The sequence below is a fragment of the Gopherus flavomarginatus genome, chromosome 2 (genome assembly GCF_025201925.1).
Source record: "Gopherus flavomarginatus isolate rGopFla2 chromosome 2, rGopFla2.mat.asm, whole genome shotgun sequence".
In the NCBI taxonomy this organism is placed as follows: domain Eukaryota; kingdom Metazoa; phylum Chordata; order Testudines; family Testudinidae; genus Gopherus; species Gopherus flavomarginatus.
Window position 1 is genome coordinate 206,997,036 of NC_066618.1, and position 18,711 is coordinate 207,015,746.

Here is an 18,711-nt window from a genome sequence, read left to right on the forward strand (position 1 = left end):
CCACTCTTATTTCAGCCAATTTTGGAGGGAGTGTTTGTGTGGCACTTGGATGCTTTTTAGCAGTAGAGTGTTCTGAAGACTGTTTTGCAGACCATCTGGAGCCTCCTGTGGACTTGATTTATGGCTGCCACAGCTATTGGTTTCTTTTTACCTGCTCAGACCCTTTTTTTATATGAAAGACTGTGGAAGTTCGGCAGAATCTCGACTGGATTCCTTTTCTTTACTTAAGTATATAAAAATTCAGCTTTAATATACAATATGTTCTCCATTTGGGAACTCTCTTAGAATCATAGAACTAGAAGGGATCACGAAAGGTCTTCAGGTCCAGTCCCATGCGCTGAAGGCAGGACTAAAACTTGTGGTAGTCCTCTTTCAGCCTGGTCAGATTTTTCACCACTCAGCTATGTGGCTCGAAAAATAGAATATTAGAGCTTGTTTAGGTATGAATGGGGAATTCATGAGTTTATTATACAGACTACAGTAAACTAAAAAAAATTTCTCTCGAGCACTAGTGGAAACACCTAATTGTCATTAGCTTGAAGAAAGTAAAAAAATATTTTGTGACTCATTCAAAAGTATTGCTTCTTGTGTTAGAAGTACATTAGCTTTTTTTTTCCGTATTGAAACTGACACAATAGATTTGTTGTCTGAAACATCAAAAAAAATTTCAGAGCAAAATTTATATCTTTTTGGTAGATTTGGGGATGGGAAAAGATCAGCCACATTCAGAAAGCTATAAATAGTCCTGGCTTACAGATAGATAAGTATTGCATGTAATTTAGTGTAGTGAAAATGTAAGGTAATAAGGCTTAAGGATTTTAAATCTAAATGGAAGCCCAACATAGAACACAGATGGGAGAAAGATGTGGAAATGATTGTGGATAATACATTTAAACCATCTGGACAGACATAGCTGACAACAGTGAAAATAAATGAAGTTTTGGAGCGTATCAATGAAAGCATAGAGTATATTATACATATGCAGGAGTTATTCTGTTATGTAAAGCATAGAGAAACCTTATTTGGAATATGGTAATCTTGGTAATCATATTGTGAATAACCAATTACACAGAGAGAAATTTGCAACAGAGGAGTGACCAGTATGAGTAAGTGTCTGATAGGCTCATAAGACGTCTGAATAAAATAGAAGAAAAAGAGAAGCATAGAAGGTTTATCTCCTTTAGTTGAAAGGGTTTATTTCCTGGTATGAACAAGTAGAGCTAAGGTATCCTTGAAGAAAACCAGTTTTTCCCTTCTGTATTTCATTAGGAGGAGGAGTGAGGGGTGTGCCATAAGGGGGGGGATTTAAAATCTGGCTGTAATTTAACAGAGATTTTAATATATTTAGCCATTCTTTTTTCAACTGCTGTTGCCTCTGGCTTATATTGTCCATTCTTGCTCTAAAGGAAAGTACCTCTTCTCCCAGGTTTGGTTCTGGGTCAGACACCTGCTGTACATAACCGTAACTGATTCCCATTTACAAGGCTTATCCCTATGCAACCTTTTCTAAACACATAGCGTAAGGAGGTGTGTGGCTGCTGGATCATTCATACAAGCTTGCACATTGTACAGGCTGGCAAATCAGCATTCAGGCAAATAGATAAAGATATTTTGTATATCCAGTAAGTTCCCTCTCCACCTTGTGTTTATTCTTACTGTTGGGATTGACCTGCTAAAGTCGTCTCAAGTAAGAATGAATCTGACGTTATCCTAATCCCTACTAGACATTGGATATTTTTGAAACGTGAACCAATTTTAACACAATTGGCAGTTTATGTTCAGGATTGGTCCAGGCACTGTCAGAAATGAGGTGCATTGACCAAGCTGAAATGAACAGCTGTGCCACAGCAGTTGCTTGTAGCCATGTCTCTCATTTTCATGAGTGATAAAATTCACCTATAAATGTTTAATAATAAATACATATATGGGACAGGGATATTAGTTAAATAAACTTTCCAGACCCAGTTAATCTTTGACTGCTTATTGTCCTGCAAATGGGAACAAACTGTTCAGAGGGCTGAAAAGAAGACAGCAGGATACTAGATCCATTTTGAAGACTGAGGAAAACCAGAACAGGGGCAACTTTGAACCAGGCATAGGATTCAGCCACACACACTGTCAGATTTTTTTTTTCCCATAAAGATAACAAATGTTGATTGTGTTTGGAATGTCTCTCTTAATTAGTTATTATCATGGGAGATTAAGCTTCCAAAAATGTAAGAATCTTTGTTTCAGTTCACTGAAATTTGTGTGAAATGTGGTTCTGTACTTTTTAATTTTGTTCTCTGTCAGCTATAATTTTTCTTTCATAAATGTTATTTTAAGTGAAAACCTTACTTTCTGTTTTTCAAGATGCTTATCTCTTGTGTTAGCCTCTGGTTTTATTGTATTCCAAAACCAGTGTTCTACAGATCTATCTTTTAAAATATCTTTTTACACGTACTGTATTTGCAAGTGCCAGTGATGCTATTATAGTGTTTACACCTCCAGTGTTACCATAGTAAAGAAAAAACATGTTTTAGATGCATTTTGGATTTATATTAGCCTGGGCATCAGAATCCAAAATATCTTAAGTGGACCTAATCTTTTCTTTTTGTTACCCCTTTGCCTTCCTAATAGCTGAATTGTTTTCTTTTTGTTGTTTTTGTTTCCTTTTTCAGCAATGCGGCCACTTAGCATGTCTTACAGTTTTGACCTGTCAGGTAAAAGGTGCTTTAACACCTGACGTGGTTATTGTGTTTACTGTGAAATTTGTTCCATCCATTTGTTTGTTTAACCCTCATGTAAGAAAAAAACATGAAGGGATTCTTCTAAGCCATGGTCAGTGAAAGGAAAGATTCAGCTAGATTTCCTATTTAAATCTGTAGTTCTGCTACCAAATAGGGATATACACATATGAGGAACTACTATATTTCACCTGTAATTGAATTTTGTGAAGAATAAGGTGGTCCACCGCTAGCCCTAAACCCTAGGAAAGGGCTTGGTACACTAGTTCACCTTAAAGTCTGATTTTATTATTACCTAAATCAACCCTTTCCTCTGAAGCTTTACTTTTAAGCTAAATCTTTTAGTCTTTTAGTATTGGTTTGACCAATAAATATAAGTACTGTAGTGTGTTAAACTCAAATGTCTAGGGCATCACTTTTTGACTTGACCATCTTCTGCAATATTTTATTTCTTGAGATTATTCAAAAACTGTTAAATCATTCATTGAAATTTTTTAAATTAACATTTCACGTACACACACATTGCGCAGAGAAACTCCTATGTATATATCTATATTGTGTGTGTGTGTGTATAACTTAATCTCATTTGTCAGTGCACTGTGGAACTCGTATGAAGAACAAGTGACTTAGCTATGTTGGAAGGCTTGCAGTCTTTGTTAGTTATACATGCTCGCTCCAATAAGCTTTGCAGCATTAAAATGTAAAAGAAGAGTGCAAAGCTTCTAACAAATTCATGGGGAACTCACTCCTAGGCCACCATCTTGGAATTTTTTATTAATTTTGAATGTACCCATGTTCTTCTGTCTAATTCTCTGTGAATTCCCTCTGTTTGAGGAGGAAATCTCAGTGATCATTAGTGAAGCATTTAAAGTTTTAATGAGGATGCAGACTTATCGCTGAGACTGACTCCCCGAGAAGGAAAACTACCTTCTACGTAGTGAAGGGTCCCATCTCTGCTGTAGTATTCTGCCTACAGCTGGGATGGGAACCTAATAGATGGCTAGATTTCTCTAGTGCCTTTTATTTTATAGGAAGGGTATAAGCAATAACAGACTGCAATGTGCCTGCAGTACTCCTGAACACTCTCAGAGGAGTGTGCTCGGAGGTGTGAAGCCAAACGCCCTCATTCACAATCATTTAGATTCCTTCTTACTTCATACCAATGTGCCACATCAGCCCCTGAGGCCTATGCACTGAGGAGAATCTCTACACTCAGATCTTATCTTTTCCATGCAACTAGGAAGGCATAACTCAGAGCTGGTGCAGTTATGGGACCTACACATGAATGATCCTGTTCCTCCAGTAGATACCTAAGACAAGCAGGTTCCGAGTAAAATCCATCCCCTCATTCTGTGGGGAGGCGAAACCTTCTTTATTCCTCATTTGCCATCATACACAAGGAATAACCTGGGACTCTCACAAAGTTCTCCTCCTTCACCCCCATATCTCCAATTCATTCCCATGGGTTTTTCAGTAGGAGGAGGTAATATGGCCCAATGTTTTCCTATTTATCATCTAGAAAGACCATATTTGAATGGTTTATTACCATGATGTAAAGAAGCATAACAATTTGGTAATCCCAGCAGCAGAGTTTAGAATGAGCATCTAATATGGTGTATTATAACATGTCTAATGGTGGCAAAATGTTCCCCTAGCCAGTGCTCATGTTAGGTGCCACGCTGTGTCCTTTTAAGATCTGGAAATTCCTTGCACGTAAGGTCAGATACTAGTGTAAGCGGTCAAAACTTTTATTTTTCAACTCTTCTGTTACTTCCAAATAAAGCTGAATGAGCTGATAGTGCAGGAGAGTAGAACAGAACATGGCAAGAGTACCTCTACTGATCAGCATAACAGGGAGGATATCCAGCACTATCCCTTTTACATGTGTCTCTTTCCTTATTCTCTTCTTGTCTTCAGTTAACTTGCTCTTTTCAGGATTCCTGTTCAGTCATGGATCTGAGACATGTTCCTACTTAGTTAAATCCAAAATGATTTTGCTTAACCATCCTTTATTAATTGATTATCATAACATCTTTGTTAAATACAAACTACTTCATAGCAACCTACAATACTAAACTATGCCTTGGATTTGATCTTTCTGACTAATCACTGAAGAACTCTTCCTGTTTTCTTTATCCATTTGCTAAATGTGCTTTAACACTCATGTGATTCACACAGAGATGTGATACTGCTTTGTTATCTGAATGATCCTATACATGACGTTTGGAAGCAAATTCAGGGGTGATGAAAACGTTCTCACAAGGAGAAGTGAGACAACAGATCAGACAACACAAAATTATTTAGTTTGGGATGTAAATAAAAAGCAGACAAATGGTTTTGTTTAATTTTGTTGCTTTGTTGATACTTTTGCTTTTTTCTTTAATTTGCTTCCATTTTGTAATTATTATTTTCACATTTTTTCTTGGTGTTTGTTTTCATTGCTGTCTGCCCAGCTGAAGAGATCTCATAAAAAAATAAACTCTCACTAAAAAGCAGAACCTTCCTCTCAATTTTTCATGCTAAATGAAATGTTCTTGGCCCTGCTACATCAGCTTTGTGCTGTTCTCGTGTTCCAAAGTAGCTGTAAAGCTGGCTTAGCCGAGTAGTGAAGGATTCCCCTTGTGTTAGGGAAACTTGAGGGTGTTGAGCCACTGTGGCTGGTATGTGCCACTCTTCTCAGCCATTGGCACAGGGAACATTTCTAGGGGAAATATGATGTGCACAAGACTTTCGTATTCCCAGCTGGCAGAATAGAGCCATTGGTAGCTGGATGTAAGTCACAGCAGTCTTAAAGATAGCGTAAAGCCACTTTTGCTTCCCTCGACCGACTGTGTTGAATATGGCTCAAAAGACAGGAGCATCTGACCATAAATATACAACCTATTTTGTCTTCTAAATCGAACACACAAAAAATGAAATAACTGCTGCAGAAACTGCTGTTTTTCATATCTACAAAGTTAATGCTTTCATTGTTTTCCAAAGCTGCTGTGCCCAGGCTCCAGTAGGGGTGGTTCTTCATAAGCCCAAATCTCAGAGATGTTGAGCAGAATCACACATCATTTGAATGTCAGGAAAATGCTCAGGAAAGGCAGATAATCTGTTAGGTTAGTTACCCTGGTAATGAGCTTGGTACCCACACCTAGAAAAATAATTTTTTCAGTATACTGATTAATTAGTTTTCTTGTCTGAATTAAATATGCAAGTCATCTATCATAATGAAGAGCATATCTTTGTGCTACAATTACTCATCATGTAGTCTTTTCCCAGTATTCTCACAATGTAACTAATGTAGGACAAACCTATATTAATCCGGAGAATCCATTTTCTTTTCTGCCTTCAGTTTAACATGCTGTAAAAATGTTAAGGCAAAGGAGCATATTTTACAGTAGAAACCAGGTCCAGTTTTCTGTTCCCATCATGTGTCAATGAAAGCTGTTTAGGACAGAAACACCATATGGTTAGTTAACATATAATCTGTGATCTACTTAATTCCCTGTTTCATAAGAGAAGTAGTAGTCTTACATGTAAATAAAAACAAATTTCAATTTATCCTAGTTTTTTTGGTCTTTCGCTCTCTCTCACACACACACACACACACACATACCTTAGAGACTAGTCACAGACATAAAAGTAGCAACACAAAAGGAATTAACAAAATATGGCTTATGTAGTCAAGTTATCAAACTCACAGCTTTTTGTTTCCACGTGGCCTGAAATATTTGATAGCTTAAGAGAATCTAAGAGAAACCTAAAGTATTTATCCTTCAGCTAGTATTTACCTTGGAATCAGTGACTTGCAACCCAGTTAACGGATGCTGCTGCCCCTATTTGTTTGGCAAAACTTAATTTCTGTTGTAATACAATGTTCACTCCAGGACCCCCTAGATACACATGCTTATCTGGGCAGCAGCTGAATCACCTCAGAAATGTTCACAATCATTTGTATGATCTAGAACTGATTCAAATATTTTATGGGTATTTTTTGTTATAAATTTAGTCCACTCTTGGTTTCAGCTAATTGTTTGCAAACCAAATCTGATTTTCTTCATGGGCATTCATTACTAATAAGTATCAGTTTATTGGTTATTTGTGAGCTGTCCACCTTGATGATTCAATCTTTTTTTTTAGGAGCGGTGTGGTTAATCAGCACATGGCAATGTTTCTGATTCCTGATTAGATTACTGAAACATTTTAAACAGGAAAATAACGGATGTGACTAGAGAGTAACAAACAACACTGTTAGAATTTTTGGGCAAATTGTTTGTGCTGAAATCTGTGAAACTTTATGCGTTCACATTTTTTTCCACAACTATCCAGCAGTTGTCCACATGTTCACAAATAACTAATAGTCTGACCACGTGAATCCTAGCAAACTGAACTCAGCCCTTTTATTCACAAACTTTTTTTTGCAAATTATGCGTGTGGGTTTTTTGGAGTTTGTGTGTGTGTGTGTTTTTTCAGAAAATCTTTCCCTTTGGATTTCCTCAGAGTAGAGGGGGATGATGGATGACATGTTGTATTTAAGAGCTATTCAAAACAAATTTGATATATTATGTTCTAGTAGATTCACCTGAAGTTTCACTTGTATTTCAGGGTATTGCAGTAAATCAGTAAACACTTCTAAACATTTTAAGTACTTCTTTCAGTTGTGGGCTTCCTGTCTAAAAATAGAATTCTTCTAGGTTTTGTGTGTATGGATAGGCAACACAAATGATAGATGTCTCATATGTCCCATACTTTTGACAATAGAGGGCACCTCCATGTTAAAGAAACATTGACCTGTAAAATGTATGTCCTGAATATACAGTTCTCCACATCTCTTCCCCTGACGCTAGGAGCCCCTTTTCCAAGATCTGGATGCCACCCCTTACTTGGATGTTTTTGTAGGATGCAAATCACCTGCATACACTACCTACCAACTCACAAGTCCAAAGGCTATGGACATACGGGTCCTTTCTCCTACTCCCCATTCTTCAGGCAGTGAGATCACTGTCTTGTGTTCCCAAGAAGGGTTTTGAGGGGAGAGAAGTTGCACAGACCCATCCTGTTCTTGCTGCTATTGCTGGTTCTTTGGCTCTTATGAGCTATTATGTGCAAGATTTCCCTAGCTACAGTTAAGGGGATTTCCCGAGAAACTGTATGCAAGTGATCATGAGGTTTGTCAGCCCAAGAGGCAGCACAGGCAGCAGGAATGTTTTTTTTACTACTGCTACTACAAGATGGGGGTGAGAGGGCAGAACCTTCTGGAATTGTGTTGGGCAGTGGCCACATCAGGAAGACAACTGATGTTGTCCCCTTTGAAAATCAGGAAGGAGGGGAAAAAAGCCATTCAGCCCCAGAAAATATTGTACCATTCAAGAGGCCCATTAGTAATACCCTAGAAGACATAAAAATAAAGAGTGGAGAAGTTCAGAGGCCTATGATGGAAGACTCTTGGCCGTGAAAACCTGGAGGCTATAATAATAGTGTAGTATTCAGATTCACAGGCTTGGAGTAGTCCCATGATCCAGATAGTCCCTTTTTCTCACTTCTGTAGTTGCAGGTAGAATTTTATTGAGAAATTACACTGTACTCTCTGCCCTCCACCTATTTTGTTTTCCTACTTCCAACATTTAGCCATTACCTGATTTCCTTTAAAAATGTGTAACTAATTTAACTCAGATTATTGTTTGAAGTAAAAATCTACCTAAATGAGAATCTTGTACAACAGGCAAATTACTATAAATTGTATACGCAAGGTAATTTTAGCCACCAGTGAAGCTGCACCTATTCAATTCCTGTAATGCAGACAATTTACCACAGGGCAAATTATGCTGTACCAGGATAAACTATGTCTGTAGTAGCTATTGACACCAGTGCAGCTACATAAGTGACTAAAAAGGATGATCCAGTGATTAGTGTGCTAGCCTCGGATATGGGAGACTTAATTCCCTGCTCTGCCACAGAGACCCTGTGTGACCTTGGCTAAGTCACTTAGCATCTCTTTGCCTTAGTTCTCTAGATGTAAAATGCTGTAAGGAATAATACTTCCTTAACTCACAAGGGTGTCGTGAGGACAAATACATTATGAGGTAGTCATTCACTACACTGATGGGGATCATATAACTGCATAGATAGAAAGGCTAGATGCTTAGGCAAATATGCAAACCAGAGATGTAAATATTCCCACTAAATGCCGCCCCTTCCAAATACACAGGAAAATTTTTAAACATATTGAAACCTCACCCTTTCTCTGCTCTTTTTTTCTGGGTTAAAACCGACATGTCAATCTCACCTTTTCCCTCCAGCCAGAATATCGAAAGCTAGATTATTGTCTAGGTTTAGATGGCACAGCAGACCTCATGCCTACATTATATGTGCCTCATTCTGATCTCATACTGGTGACTATCCAGAGCGCCTTTTCTGAACTCAATGAAGTTACACGCATGTAAAATTTGTGTAGGAGTAAATAGAATCAGGTCCCATGATTCCATTGTTACATGATGCAAGACTTGACCAAATGCATATATTTTCATTTTTAATATGCATTAAAATATAAACATGGGATTATGCACATTTTAGACAAGATATGTATAACTCATTGTCATTGCTGATCAGTATATGAAAAGAAAGCATAATTGCACCTTCACTGGAATAGTTTGTGTTTGTTTTGTGTCAAAACTCATAATTTCAATGTAGAATGGTCTTGGTATTCACTGATCCACCTGTCTGGTTTTAGCAGTGCATCCCTGTTTCTTTGGATTCTGATTATTTAGCTAATTGTAGCAAATCATTAGGTGGCAGGATGTTTACTCCTTTAAATGAGGATTTTTTTTAATGCTAAAGTATAAAAAAATCAGAGTGCACTGCTATTTTTTCCACTGCTCTCATTCTCTCACATCATGTCTGTACCACACACCATGACTTGTAATTTTCTGAGCAACATGTTGCTAAAGTAAAATAACCTTACACATGTAATTATCATAGTGAGGTTTTTCTCTGTGCACGCTGCCTTGGTAGTAAGAGCTGAGAAGGGTATCACAAGTTGATTGCCATGATATCTGTTCCTTCTAAGGTCCAAGTACAACCATTTTGTTTCTTTTGCCAGATGTATCCACACCAGAGGCCTCAGGAAAATTAGCAGACAGCTCTGTAGTAAATGGTGGCTTGACATCACAAGCAAAGGTGAATGGCGTTAGCACTACCCAAGTGACAATGCAGCGAAAGAGACTCCTTAAAGCCCCTACGTTGGCTGAACTGGATAGCTCGGATTCAGAGGTAAGACAACAGGGGCCCATGCTTTCTCCTCAGTTGAATTTCAGAATTTAGTCTTTCTAGTGATTCATGGAACTAATAAACTGGGGCAATAATTTCATAGGTACTATTTAATCCTGGGGGTTTCTTAGTTACAATTTGAGGATTGGCTTACTGCATTGCCAACCACAAAAAGTTCAAAAATCATAAGTCACATCCTAAATAATCATGATAGTTACAATGTGAGCAAGTCTTGTAAATGTATTGCAAGTAACACAATTTTGGTCCCCATGCAGGAGCGTTCTCTGAAGGCCCCAACTGTGACTATGACCCCGTTGTGCTAGGCACTGTACAAAAACATAGTGAGAGACAGTCTCCCCAGGGAGTTTTCAATTCAGCACAAAGCGTGGGGGTGAGTTTGTGATGTGGGAGCTGAAACTGGGACCTACCAAACTCATCTCATTTATGGGCAACCACATATCCTTTAGATCAGTGGTTTTCAAGCTTTTTTTCTGGGGACCCAGTTGAAGAAAATTGTTGATGCAACCCAACGGAGCTGGGGATGAGGGATTTGGGCTGTGGGAGGGGCTCAGGACTGGGGCACAGGGCTGGGGTGCGGAGGTGAGGGCTGCAGGGTGGGGCCGGGAATGAGGGGTTCAGGGTGTGAGAGGGGGCTGTGGGCAGGGGGCTTAGGTGTGGGAGGGGGTCAGGGCTCTGGGCTGGGGGTACAGGCTCTGGGGTGGGGTGAGGATGAGAGGTTTGTTGTGCAGGAGAGGGCTCTGGGTTTGGGGGGGCTCAGGGTTGAGGCACGAGCTTACCTCTGGTGGCTCCTGTTCAGGGGCGCAGCAAGGCAACACAGACCACGCTACAGCCAAGAAGTAGCCAGCAGCAGGTCCAGCTCCTAGGAGGAGGCGTGCAAGTGGCTCCCACTTGCAGGCACTGCGCCCCCTCCTTCCCCCCCACTCCCATTGGCCAGTTCTCGGCCAATGGGAGTGTGGAGCTGGTGCTTGGGGTGGGGACAGCACACGAAGCACCGTGGTCCTTCTGCCTAGGAGTCAGACCTGCTGCCGGCCGCTTCTGGGGCGCAGCGCAGTGTCGGAACAGGTGGGAATAGCCTGCCTTAGCTGGGCAGCACCACTGATGGGACTTTTAATGGCCCAGTCAGTGGTGCTGACCAGAGCCACTGAGACCAAGTTCCTTCCATTCTATGACCCAGTTCTGGGTTGTGACCCACAGTTTGAAAACCACTGCTTTAGATGGAAATAATGTTGAATCTAGCTCAGCTCAAGCAGAGATCTGATGACCTGCCGTAAAAACATTATACCTGCAAGAGTGTCTGGAAAATAACATTTATGAAATCAAGTTCTGACCTATTGGGAAATTACATAGGCAGTCTTTACCTCTCTGGAGAGGATGCATCGACAAACTCTCAGACACACTGCTCAGTCTCTAAATATGCTCTCCATTAAATTCCCCATCCTGTTCTTAAAGAAACAGCTCCCGTTAACCAAAATACAAACACTAAATGTAACAATAAAACAAATATTAACACAACATCCAAATTAACTTCTAAATATAATGTTTTGCAAAATAATCCAGCAATAACTCCTATTTTTTCTCTTACACACAGTATTCTCCCATGTGGTTCCTTTACAGGATTTGAACCCAGAACCTAAAAATCCACACTCCATATCTCTTCCAAATCAGCTATTGGAGCCTTGGTAGTGGAAAGTATACTGTTATCCCCTGTGTGAATCAGCTGATAAAGGGGAAAACAATGCACAATTTACAAGTGGGTTATACAGCCATTTGTGTTACACTAGTAGAATGTTGGGCATAAGCATTTGTGGTTTCTGTTCCTGGTTCTGGGAGCAGAGTGTAATCTAGAGATTACAGAAAGCATAGCCAAGTGTAACAGTGTCCCTGTTCTGGGTAAACTGTGAGGATTGAACACGGCACCTGTACATGGAGGTAAAAGCATGAGTCTCTGTCATTTATGCTAAAAAAAAAATGTCTGTTAGTATGGAGGAAATAGAGTCGTAAAATTCTGTATGTGGTAGAGCTGCTACAGGGTCACAGCATCACTGCAGTTTTATGGGTTGTGCAAGCACATAACTGGGCATGTTCAGTCTGAAAGGCAGCGTGACAAAGTGGATGAGATTTGGGTCTTATTCATAGCTTTGCCTGAAGTAACCTCTCTTATCTGATCTGTAAAATAGGTATACAATAGTAGTGGATGAGGCTTTGTTAATAAGAAGACTGAGGGGCAACAAAATAGTAATAGCAGTCAGTAAAAGACCTGAGATTCCGTAGTTTAGTGCTAGGCTAACGCATCACTATTTTTGACTTGCAAAAATGAACTAAGTAAAAAAAAAGTCAGAAAGATAAAGATAAATGTAAATTGATTCTCATAGGAAGGAATAATCAAATGTATGACTATGAATTGGGATTACAGCATAGACTGAGATACCACATAGGGAATGCTCTGGAGGATTCAGCAAATAATTAAGTAAATCGACCATGCAATGATGTTGCAAAAAAGACAAATCTTATATTGATTTGAATTAACTGAATAGCTTGTGAAACAAGCAAGATAATCATGCTATCCTGCTCAGTGCTGGTTAGGTCTCAGGCATAGTGCTGTGTTTAGTGTTAAAGAAATAAAAAAGATAAATTAAACAGCGGGAAGTTACAGATTGACAGAAGTTGGGTAAAAAAACCTGTGAGGAAAATTTAAAGAGAACCAAGCAAGATCATTATTTATATTGAAATACCCCATGTTTGTTTTCTGATTTTTAAGTTTGTGGCATATATAAATGATGAGGATTTGTATTCTAATTGTCTGTGAGTGACTCAGATATTTCCATGCTTGTGACAGTACAGAGCGTGAATTGAGCTAACCTATTTAGAATTACTCACTGGGGGTCCCCAGATTATAACTTTACAATCTCCTCTGAAGAGGAGGTAGCACATAGCTACACTGCCCCAGGCGCAGGCCAGAAAATGAACTGTGACTCAACTCCCAATTCTTCACCTGCTACTCCTTTGTTCTGAGGAGGAGTAAATTTCCTCAGCTTTTTTGTGAGGCAGCTTATTATGTCCCCATCTAGCTGGGTAGTGCTGTGAAGGGAGGTCTGGAGTCCCCTCTCTATTTACATGCAAAGATCAGTATGAGGAATCAGGGCCTGCTCTCCCATCCCCCCACTACAGTCACAGTCAGAATAAGGAGACCCATACTCCCCTGCATGTCTGAATAAGAGTGTGACAATCTAAGCCCTGGGTATTTTAATTATAGAAATCATCTCCTAACAAGGCCATATATATACACTTAGCTGATTATATTGGTGGTGACACATTTAGGCACTCCTCTCAAGATGTGCTTGTTAAGCAGATGTGCCTTTCTCAGTAGATAGGAGACTATACTTGTTTGGAACTGGATCTAAATGTGTACAAACGTGTCTGGATCCAGGATTTTGATTTCATGCCACTTCTGCTTGTGAGATTTCATATTGCCTGCATTGGAAATCAACAGCAGACAATGGCCTAAGCAAATTCCTCTCAAGAATCGTGAATAATTACCGCATATGATTCACTAATATTAATTTGCCAAGGAAGCTTACCACTTTGGAGTCACAGTACAATAGAATAATTCACATTTTCTGTGCATGTGAGGAGGATAGGGCGAAGAGAAAATTTAAAATAGTAATTATGGAGTGTGTATTATCTAAGCAGAGCTAGTATTTATAAACAGTGGGAAATATAAAATAGCCATCACTCTCATTCTTTCCTAAGTTATTCAAAACAAAGAGTTTCCCTTGAATTCTTATATTGGTTCTGAGAAAGCTCTGTCCCACCTCAGAAGTAGCTGAAGGTCCAGCCCCACTTGCTGGGGGGAAAAAAGGTGATGATCCTGGAGGCAGGGGCAGTAGGCATACTTATAGAAGCCCTTTGTTTCCCCTGCTGCTGTGTGCCTTTTTCAGCCTGATTTTGTAAGGTCCCTGGACAGATACTTCCCCTGCCATGGCTGCCCCCCAGAAGCTCCCCTGAAAAAGTAAGTAGTAGCACAAATAACTGCAGAATTTGAGCTCATTTTCACTCCCGCTGAACTCAATGGCAAAACTCCCACAAATACAAATGGGAACAGGATTGACACACCTGTCTGCTGTAATTTAGACTGCCTAGCCTTTTGGGTTTGGATGGGGCAGCATCTGACTGAGACCTGCCCCCGAATCCATTCTAGGCTTCAAAAATGAAACACGAAATTATTTTTAAAAAAATTGAACACTTTTTTCAACCAAAATAGCTTTTTTACAAAATTGGAAATGTATACAAGAAATTTTCATTTTTTTTAACATTTAAAAAAAAGTTTTTATGAAGTTGGAAAATAAAAAATGTAGTCTTCTTCTCTGAGCAGTTTTTCTTCTCTTCTCCCCTCCAGAAAAAATAAAAAGTGGATGAGAGAAGAAAGGGAAGAAGAGAGGAAGGGGAATGAAAAACTGAAAAATTTTAAAAACAGAAATGTTCAATAAAAAAGTTCATAAGCATTTTGAATAAATTAAAAATCATTCCTTTGTGAAACCTGTGGAGAAGAATGACTTTGAAATTGTCAAAAATGTTCATGGTTCCTCACCCCCATTTTCTGTCCAGCTCAAGGTGGAACGCCTTGTAGTTCCACAGCGGGGCACAGGAAGGAGTGAAGGGAGTATGCCGTAGGCAAGGCCGGCTCTACTGTTTTCGCCGCCCCAAGCAGCTCGCCGAATTGCTGCCGCGGACGGCGAGGGCAGTCCGTGTGCTGTTAGGGCAGCATGCGCACGACTCTACTTTCCCCTTGGCCCCGACCTGCTTCTGCCACCCGCGCAGGGGCAGCTCCAGGCACTAGCATGCCAAGCGCGTGCCTGGGGTGGCAAGCCATGGGGGGGCGCTCTGCTGGTTGCCGCAAGGGCAGCAGGCAGGTTGCCTTCGGCAGCATGCCAGTGGAGGATCCGCTGGTCCCACAGCTTTGGCGGACCTCCCGCGGGTGTGCTGCTGAATCCGCGGGACCGGGGACCTCCCGCGGGCAAGCCGCCGAAGGCAGCCTGCCTGCCGTACTTGGGGTGGCAAAAGACCTAGAGCTGCCCCTGCAGCTACACGCCCCGCTTTCCCAGGCCGGCCAGGGTGCTTAGTGGGGCAACACACGGATCCCAGCGCATGCCACTTACCTGCCAGGATCGAGCTCCTTGCGACAAACTCTCAGAAACCCACCACCCCACCCACTCGGTGCCATTGCAGCTCATCCAACCAGCACGCCTAACCGCGAGAGGAACGTTCCGGCTTCAGAAAGGGCCAGCCTGGAATGGGGCAGGGAGTGGTACCCGGCCCCCAGGGGGAGCTACACAGGGGAAACACTTGTCTCCCTCAGGCCCAGGCCGCCCAAGGGGATGCCTCTCCCTCCAGCTGCGCCTGGGCCGGGCTGACCCGTTACTCTGCGAGGCTGCCGTGAGTCAGCCCCAGCTGGCCACCTACAGGTGCTGCCTGAGTTACACAGTACCCCGGCACTCTCCCAACTGAGCTGCAGCCCAGCGCTGGTGCATGTGGAGTGTCCGCGCTCCTCTCTCCACAGTCCTTGCTCGGCCCACTGGGGATGGCTCGGAAGGAGCCGGCTCTGAACCTGGCCCCAGACACCAACGGGCTGGACGCTTGTAACTGGCTATGGCAGGGGTATTGTGCTAGGCTCTGCAGCCTCCACTGCTGGCCGCCAGGGCCAGCTCTACTGTTTTTGCCCCCAACCAGCGTGCCAAATTGCCGCCGCAGACGGCGAGGGCAGTCCGTGTGCTGTTAGGGCTGCATGCGCGTTTCTGCGGTGGCGGCAATTCGGCGGCAGCTTCTGTCTTCAGCCAGAAGACAGAAGCTGTGCCGCCGCGGACAGCTAAACATAGAAGCAGCTGCCAAATTGCCGCTGCTGCGGAAACATGCGAGCCGCCTTAACGGCACACAGACTGCCCCACCGTCCGGCAGCAATTCAGCACGCTGCTTGGGGGCAAAAACACAGGGACTGCCGCCCGTTGTAGATTGCCGCCCCAAGCACCTGCTTGGGATGCTGGTGCCTGGAGCTGGCCCTGGCCATAGGGCCAGCCTTCCCCTATCTGCTGCTCATCTAGCCTACCCCACAGGCATTGGCTCCCCTCCATTCGGAAAAATTAAGGGTAGCATGGAGCTTTTTAATTAGAAAAAGGCACTAGCAGGTTTCTTATCTTTTCATCTTAACTTTTTAGCTGCTCATTCCTCTGTCCATGAAAGAATAAATGAAAAATATCTATGACTGTAATAGCCTAGGGTTTTGTTTGGTTTTGTTTTTTTAACTGCACCAATAGCTGTTTTCACCAATCTAGAAGTTCAGTGTTGCATTTTGAACAGCAGTTCTTCTTCACAAAGTTTATATTTATCAGCTGTAAGAGAGCTTTTTGGAACCCTCCTTTTGACCTGGTAAGTGTTACCAGATAGCTGCCTGCATGGAATTTAAAAAGCAAACTCACAGGTTTTTCTTGGGTTTCTTGTATTCAGCATAGTGTACTTGTAATCCACACTTCTGAGTATGGTGTTCTGTCCCATCTAGTGGCACCAAGACCACTTAGAGATGAACGAGCCTACTCTACAGCCTTAGCTAACAGTAGAGGCTCATGCACTAAGTTCCAGGTTCAATCCCGCCTGCTGACGACTGGGGTCTGTCAGTGTTACATACTGATCGTCTGATCATAATTTGTGACTTTCTGGCCTTGGTGATGCCAGTTGTTAATGTGATGTTCCTGTCAGCTTTTCTCTCCTGATTTTTCTTAAACAGTCGGAGCACTTTTTCAGTTACTGGAGATTTTCCTTCTTAAGAATCATCTACCTCACTAAAAGCTTGTCTACTCTTACCGGGGGATCAACAAGTGCAATCAATTCATCAGCAATCTGTTTAGCGGGTCTAGTAAAGACCTGCTAAATTGACTGCAGATCACTCTCCCTTTGACTCCTGTACTCTACCGGATCAAGAAGAGTAGGGGGAGTCGATGGGAGAGCGTAGTGTGGACCCCACAGTAAGTAGATCTAAGCTACATCAATTTGAGGTATGCTATTCACGTAACTCAAATTGTGTAGCTTAGGTTGAATTTGCCCTGTAGTGTAGACAAGGCCTCACAGTCTCTGAGACTGAGAGGCTGAGTTGCTTGCTTGTTTTCAGAGTGAATCTCTGGTTTGATTTGTAAACCCCAAGAGTATAGGAGGTAACTCTGCAAACCTCTTTTGTTAAAAGCATTTATGTCAGAACTCAACAGTATTCATAAACATTCCTTCAGCCCAGTATTCTTTTGTTACGCTCCAATGATATACTGCAGCTTGTTTGTATGAGATAATTTAGGTTGTAGGTTTTAGGTGTGGACAGTCTACAATGGTATTGATTCAAAGAAGCACGACTCTTTAGCCACCCATTAACTGAAAAGTGTTGTTCAAAGCCCATTTCACTCACATTCACTCACCCATCATCTCCCAGAATTTGTTAGTGCTTGTCTGCTATGATGAGAACATACTTATGTAATGAATGAGGTTTCTTTAAACACAGAGGGAAGGAGAAGTGCACCAGGATTAGAGAACAGGGTTGTGAAGATTAGTGATTATATTAATTGCTCTTTAGTGGGTCACATGTTCACCAGGGTCACGCCTCATTTCTTTGGAGATCGGAGGATCTTGAATCCTAATTTCTTGCTGATATGAGGTACATACTTGTATTAATTTGTCTTGTAAATTCCTGCTAGGCCTTCAGTGCCAGAAGTAATTATTAAGGAAAAGGCAGATTACAACAGTCACCTAGCTTCTATTTCTGTTTTTAATAATATAATTAAATATTTTAAGTATGTATGTATATTCCAGTTTGTAGCAAAAGATTAACTTGGAAAAATCTATTTCACAAGGCTTGCCTAGTTTCAATATTTTTTGCAGGTGTGTTGTTGGAAGATTAGTGATTTAATGATAGAATGTACCTGTGGTGTGATATGGGTTGGGTGGGTGGTTGAGAGTCAGAGAGACTGCCTCTGGAGAATTCTAATTCTTCCAATTTTGCTTACTTCCAGGAGGAGTCTCTGCGCACATCAGCAAGCAGCAGCAGTGTCTCTCCTTCCCAAATGGAAGACTCCTTTCAAGAGACCACCTCTGGTAGAAAGAGTAAGTGTTCCGTGTCTAGGGAACAGAGTGGTTATTTCGTTTTCCCACCTCCTAGCATTTTCTGTGACACAAATTTTGCATGAGCATTTTTTGCTAATTAGTAAGCGGATCAGTGTTTGTGGATAAGTATGTAGGGCTCACCCCTAGAAAAGAGACCTGCTCAATAGGTTAACATTGATTCAATATCCTCTTGACTGACATGAAAGCATAGGCCTATTGGATACTGTACAGATATAAGTTACAAAGCTGCATAGTTCTGAAGCCAAGTAAAACAAATACACATATTTTAAATGAACGAAAATATTGTTAAATGGGGAAAATAGTCTTTTTCTAGAATTGAATTTGCTATATGAACAGGTCTCCACTAAGACAATGCAATGGAATTAACTCATTTAGTTTACTAGAATAATTGATCGCCAGCAAAGTACTGTGACCCTTCTTTCCTTTTTAAAATACTAAAAAGATTTATTCAGAAGCATACATACTGTGATGTGCCTTTAAAAAGGAAAACAACAACAACAACAAAACCTGTTCAGAATGCAGAGTTGCTGCATATGTTCTGTGACTGAGGCCAGGT

The 18,711-nt window shown here is 41.3% G+C and overlaps 1 protein-coding gene across 3 annotated transcripts in view; it reads left to right on the forward strand.

Annotated features, from left to right (window-relative positions):
* SPIRE1 (spire type actin nucleation factor 1) overlaps window positions 1–18,711 on the forward strand; it is a 186,884-nt gene that overhangs the window by 141,951 nt on the left and 26,222 nt on the right. For 2 of the 3 annotated variants that reach the window (XM_050938809.1, XM_050938811.1), the window contains exons 9-11: window positions 2,661–2,702; window positions 9,814–9,983; window positions 18,044–18,134. In XM_050938809.1, coding sequence (XP_050794766.1) covers window positions 2,661–2,702; window positions 9,814–9,983; window positions 18,044–18,134 — 303 coding nt within the window. The remainder of the gene's footprint in view (window positions 1–2,660; window positions 2,703–9,813; window positions 9,984–18,043; window positions 18,135–18,711) is intronic. The other variant, XM_050938810.1, reaches the window with a different exon arrangement.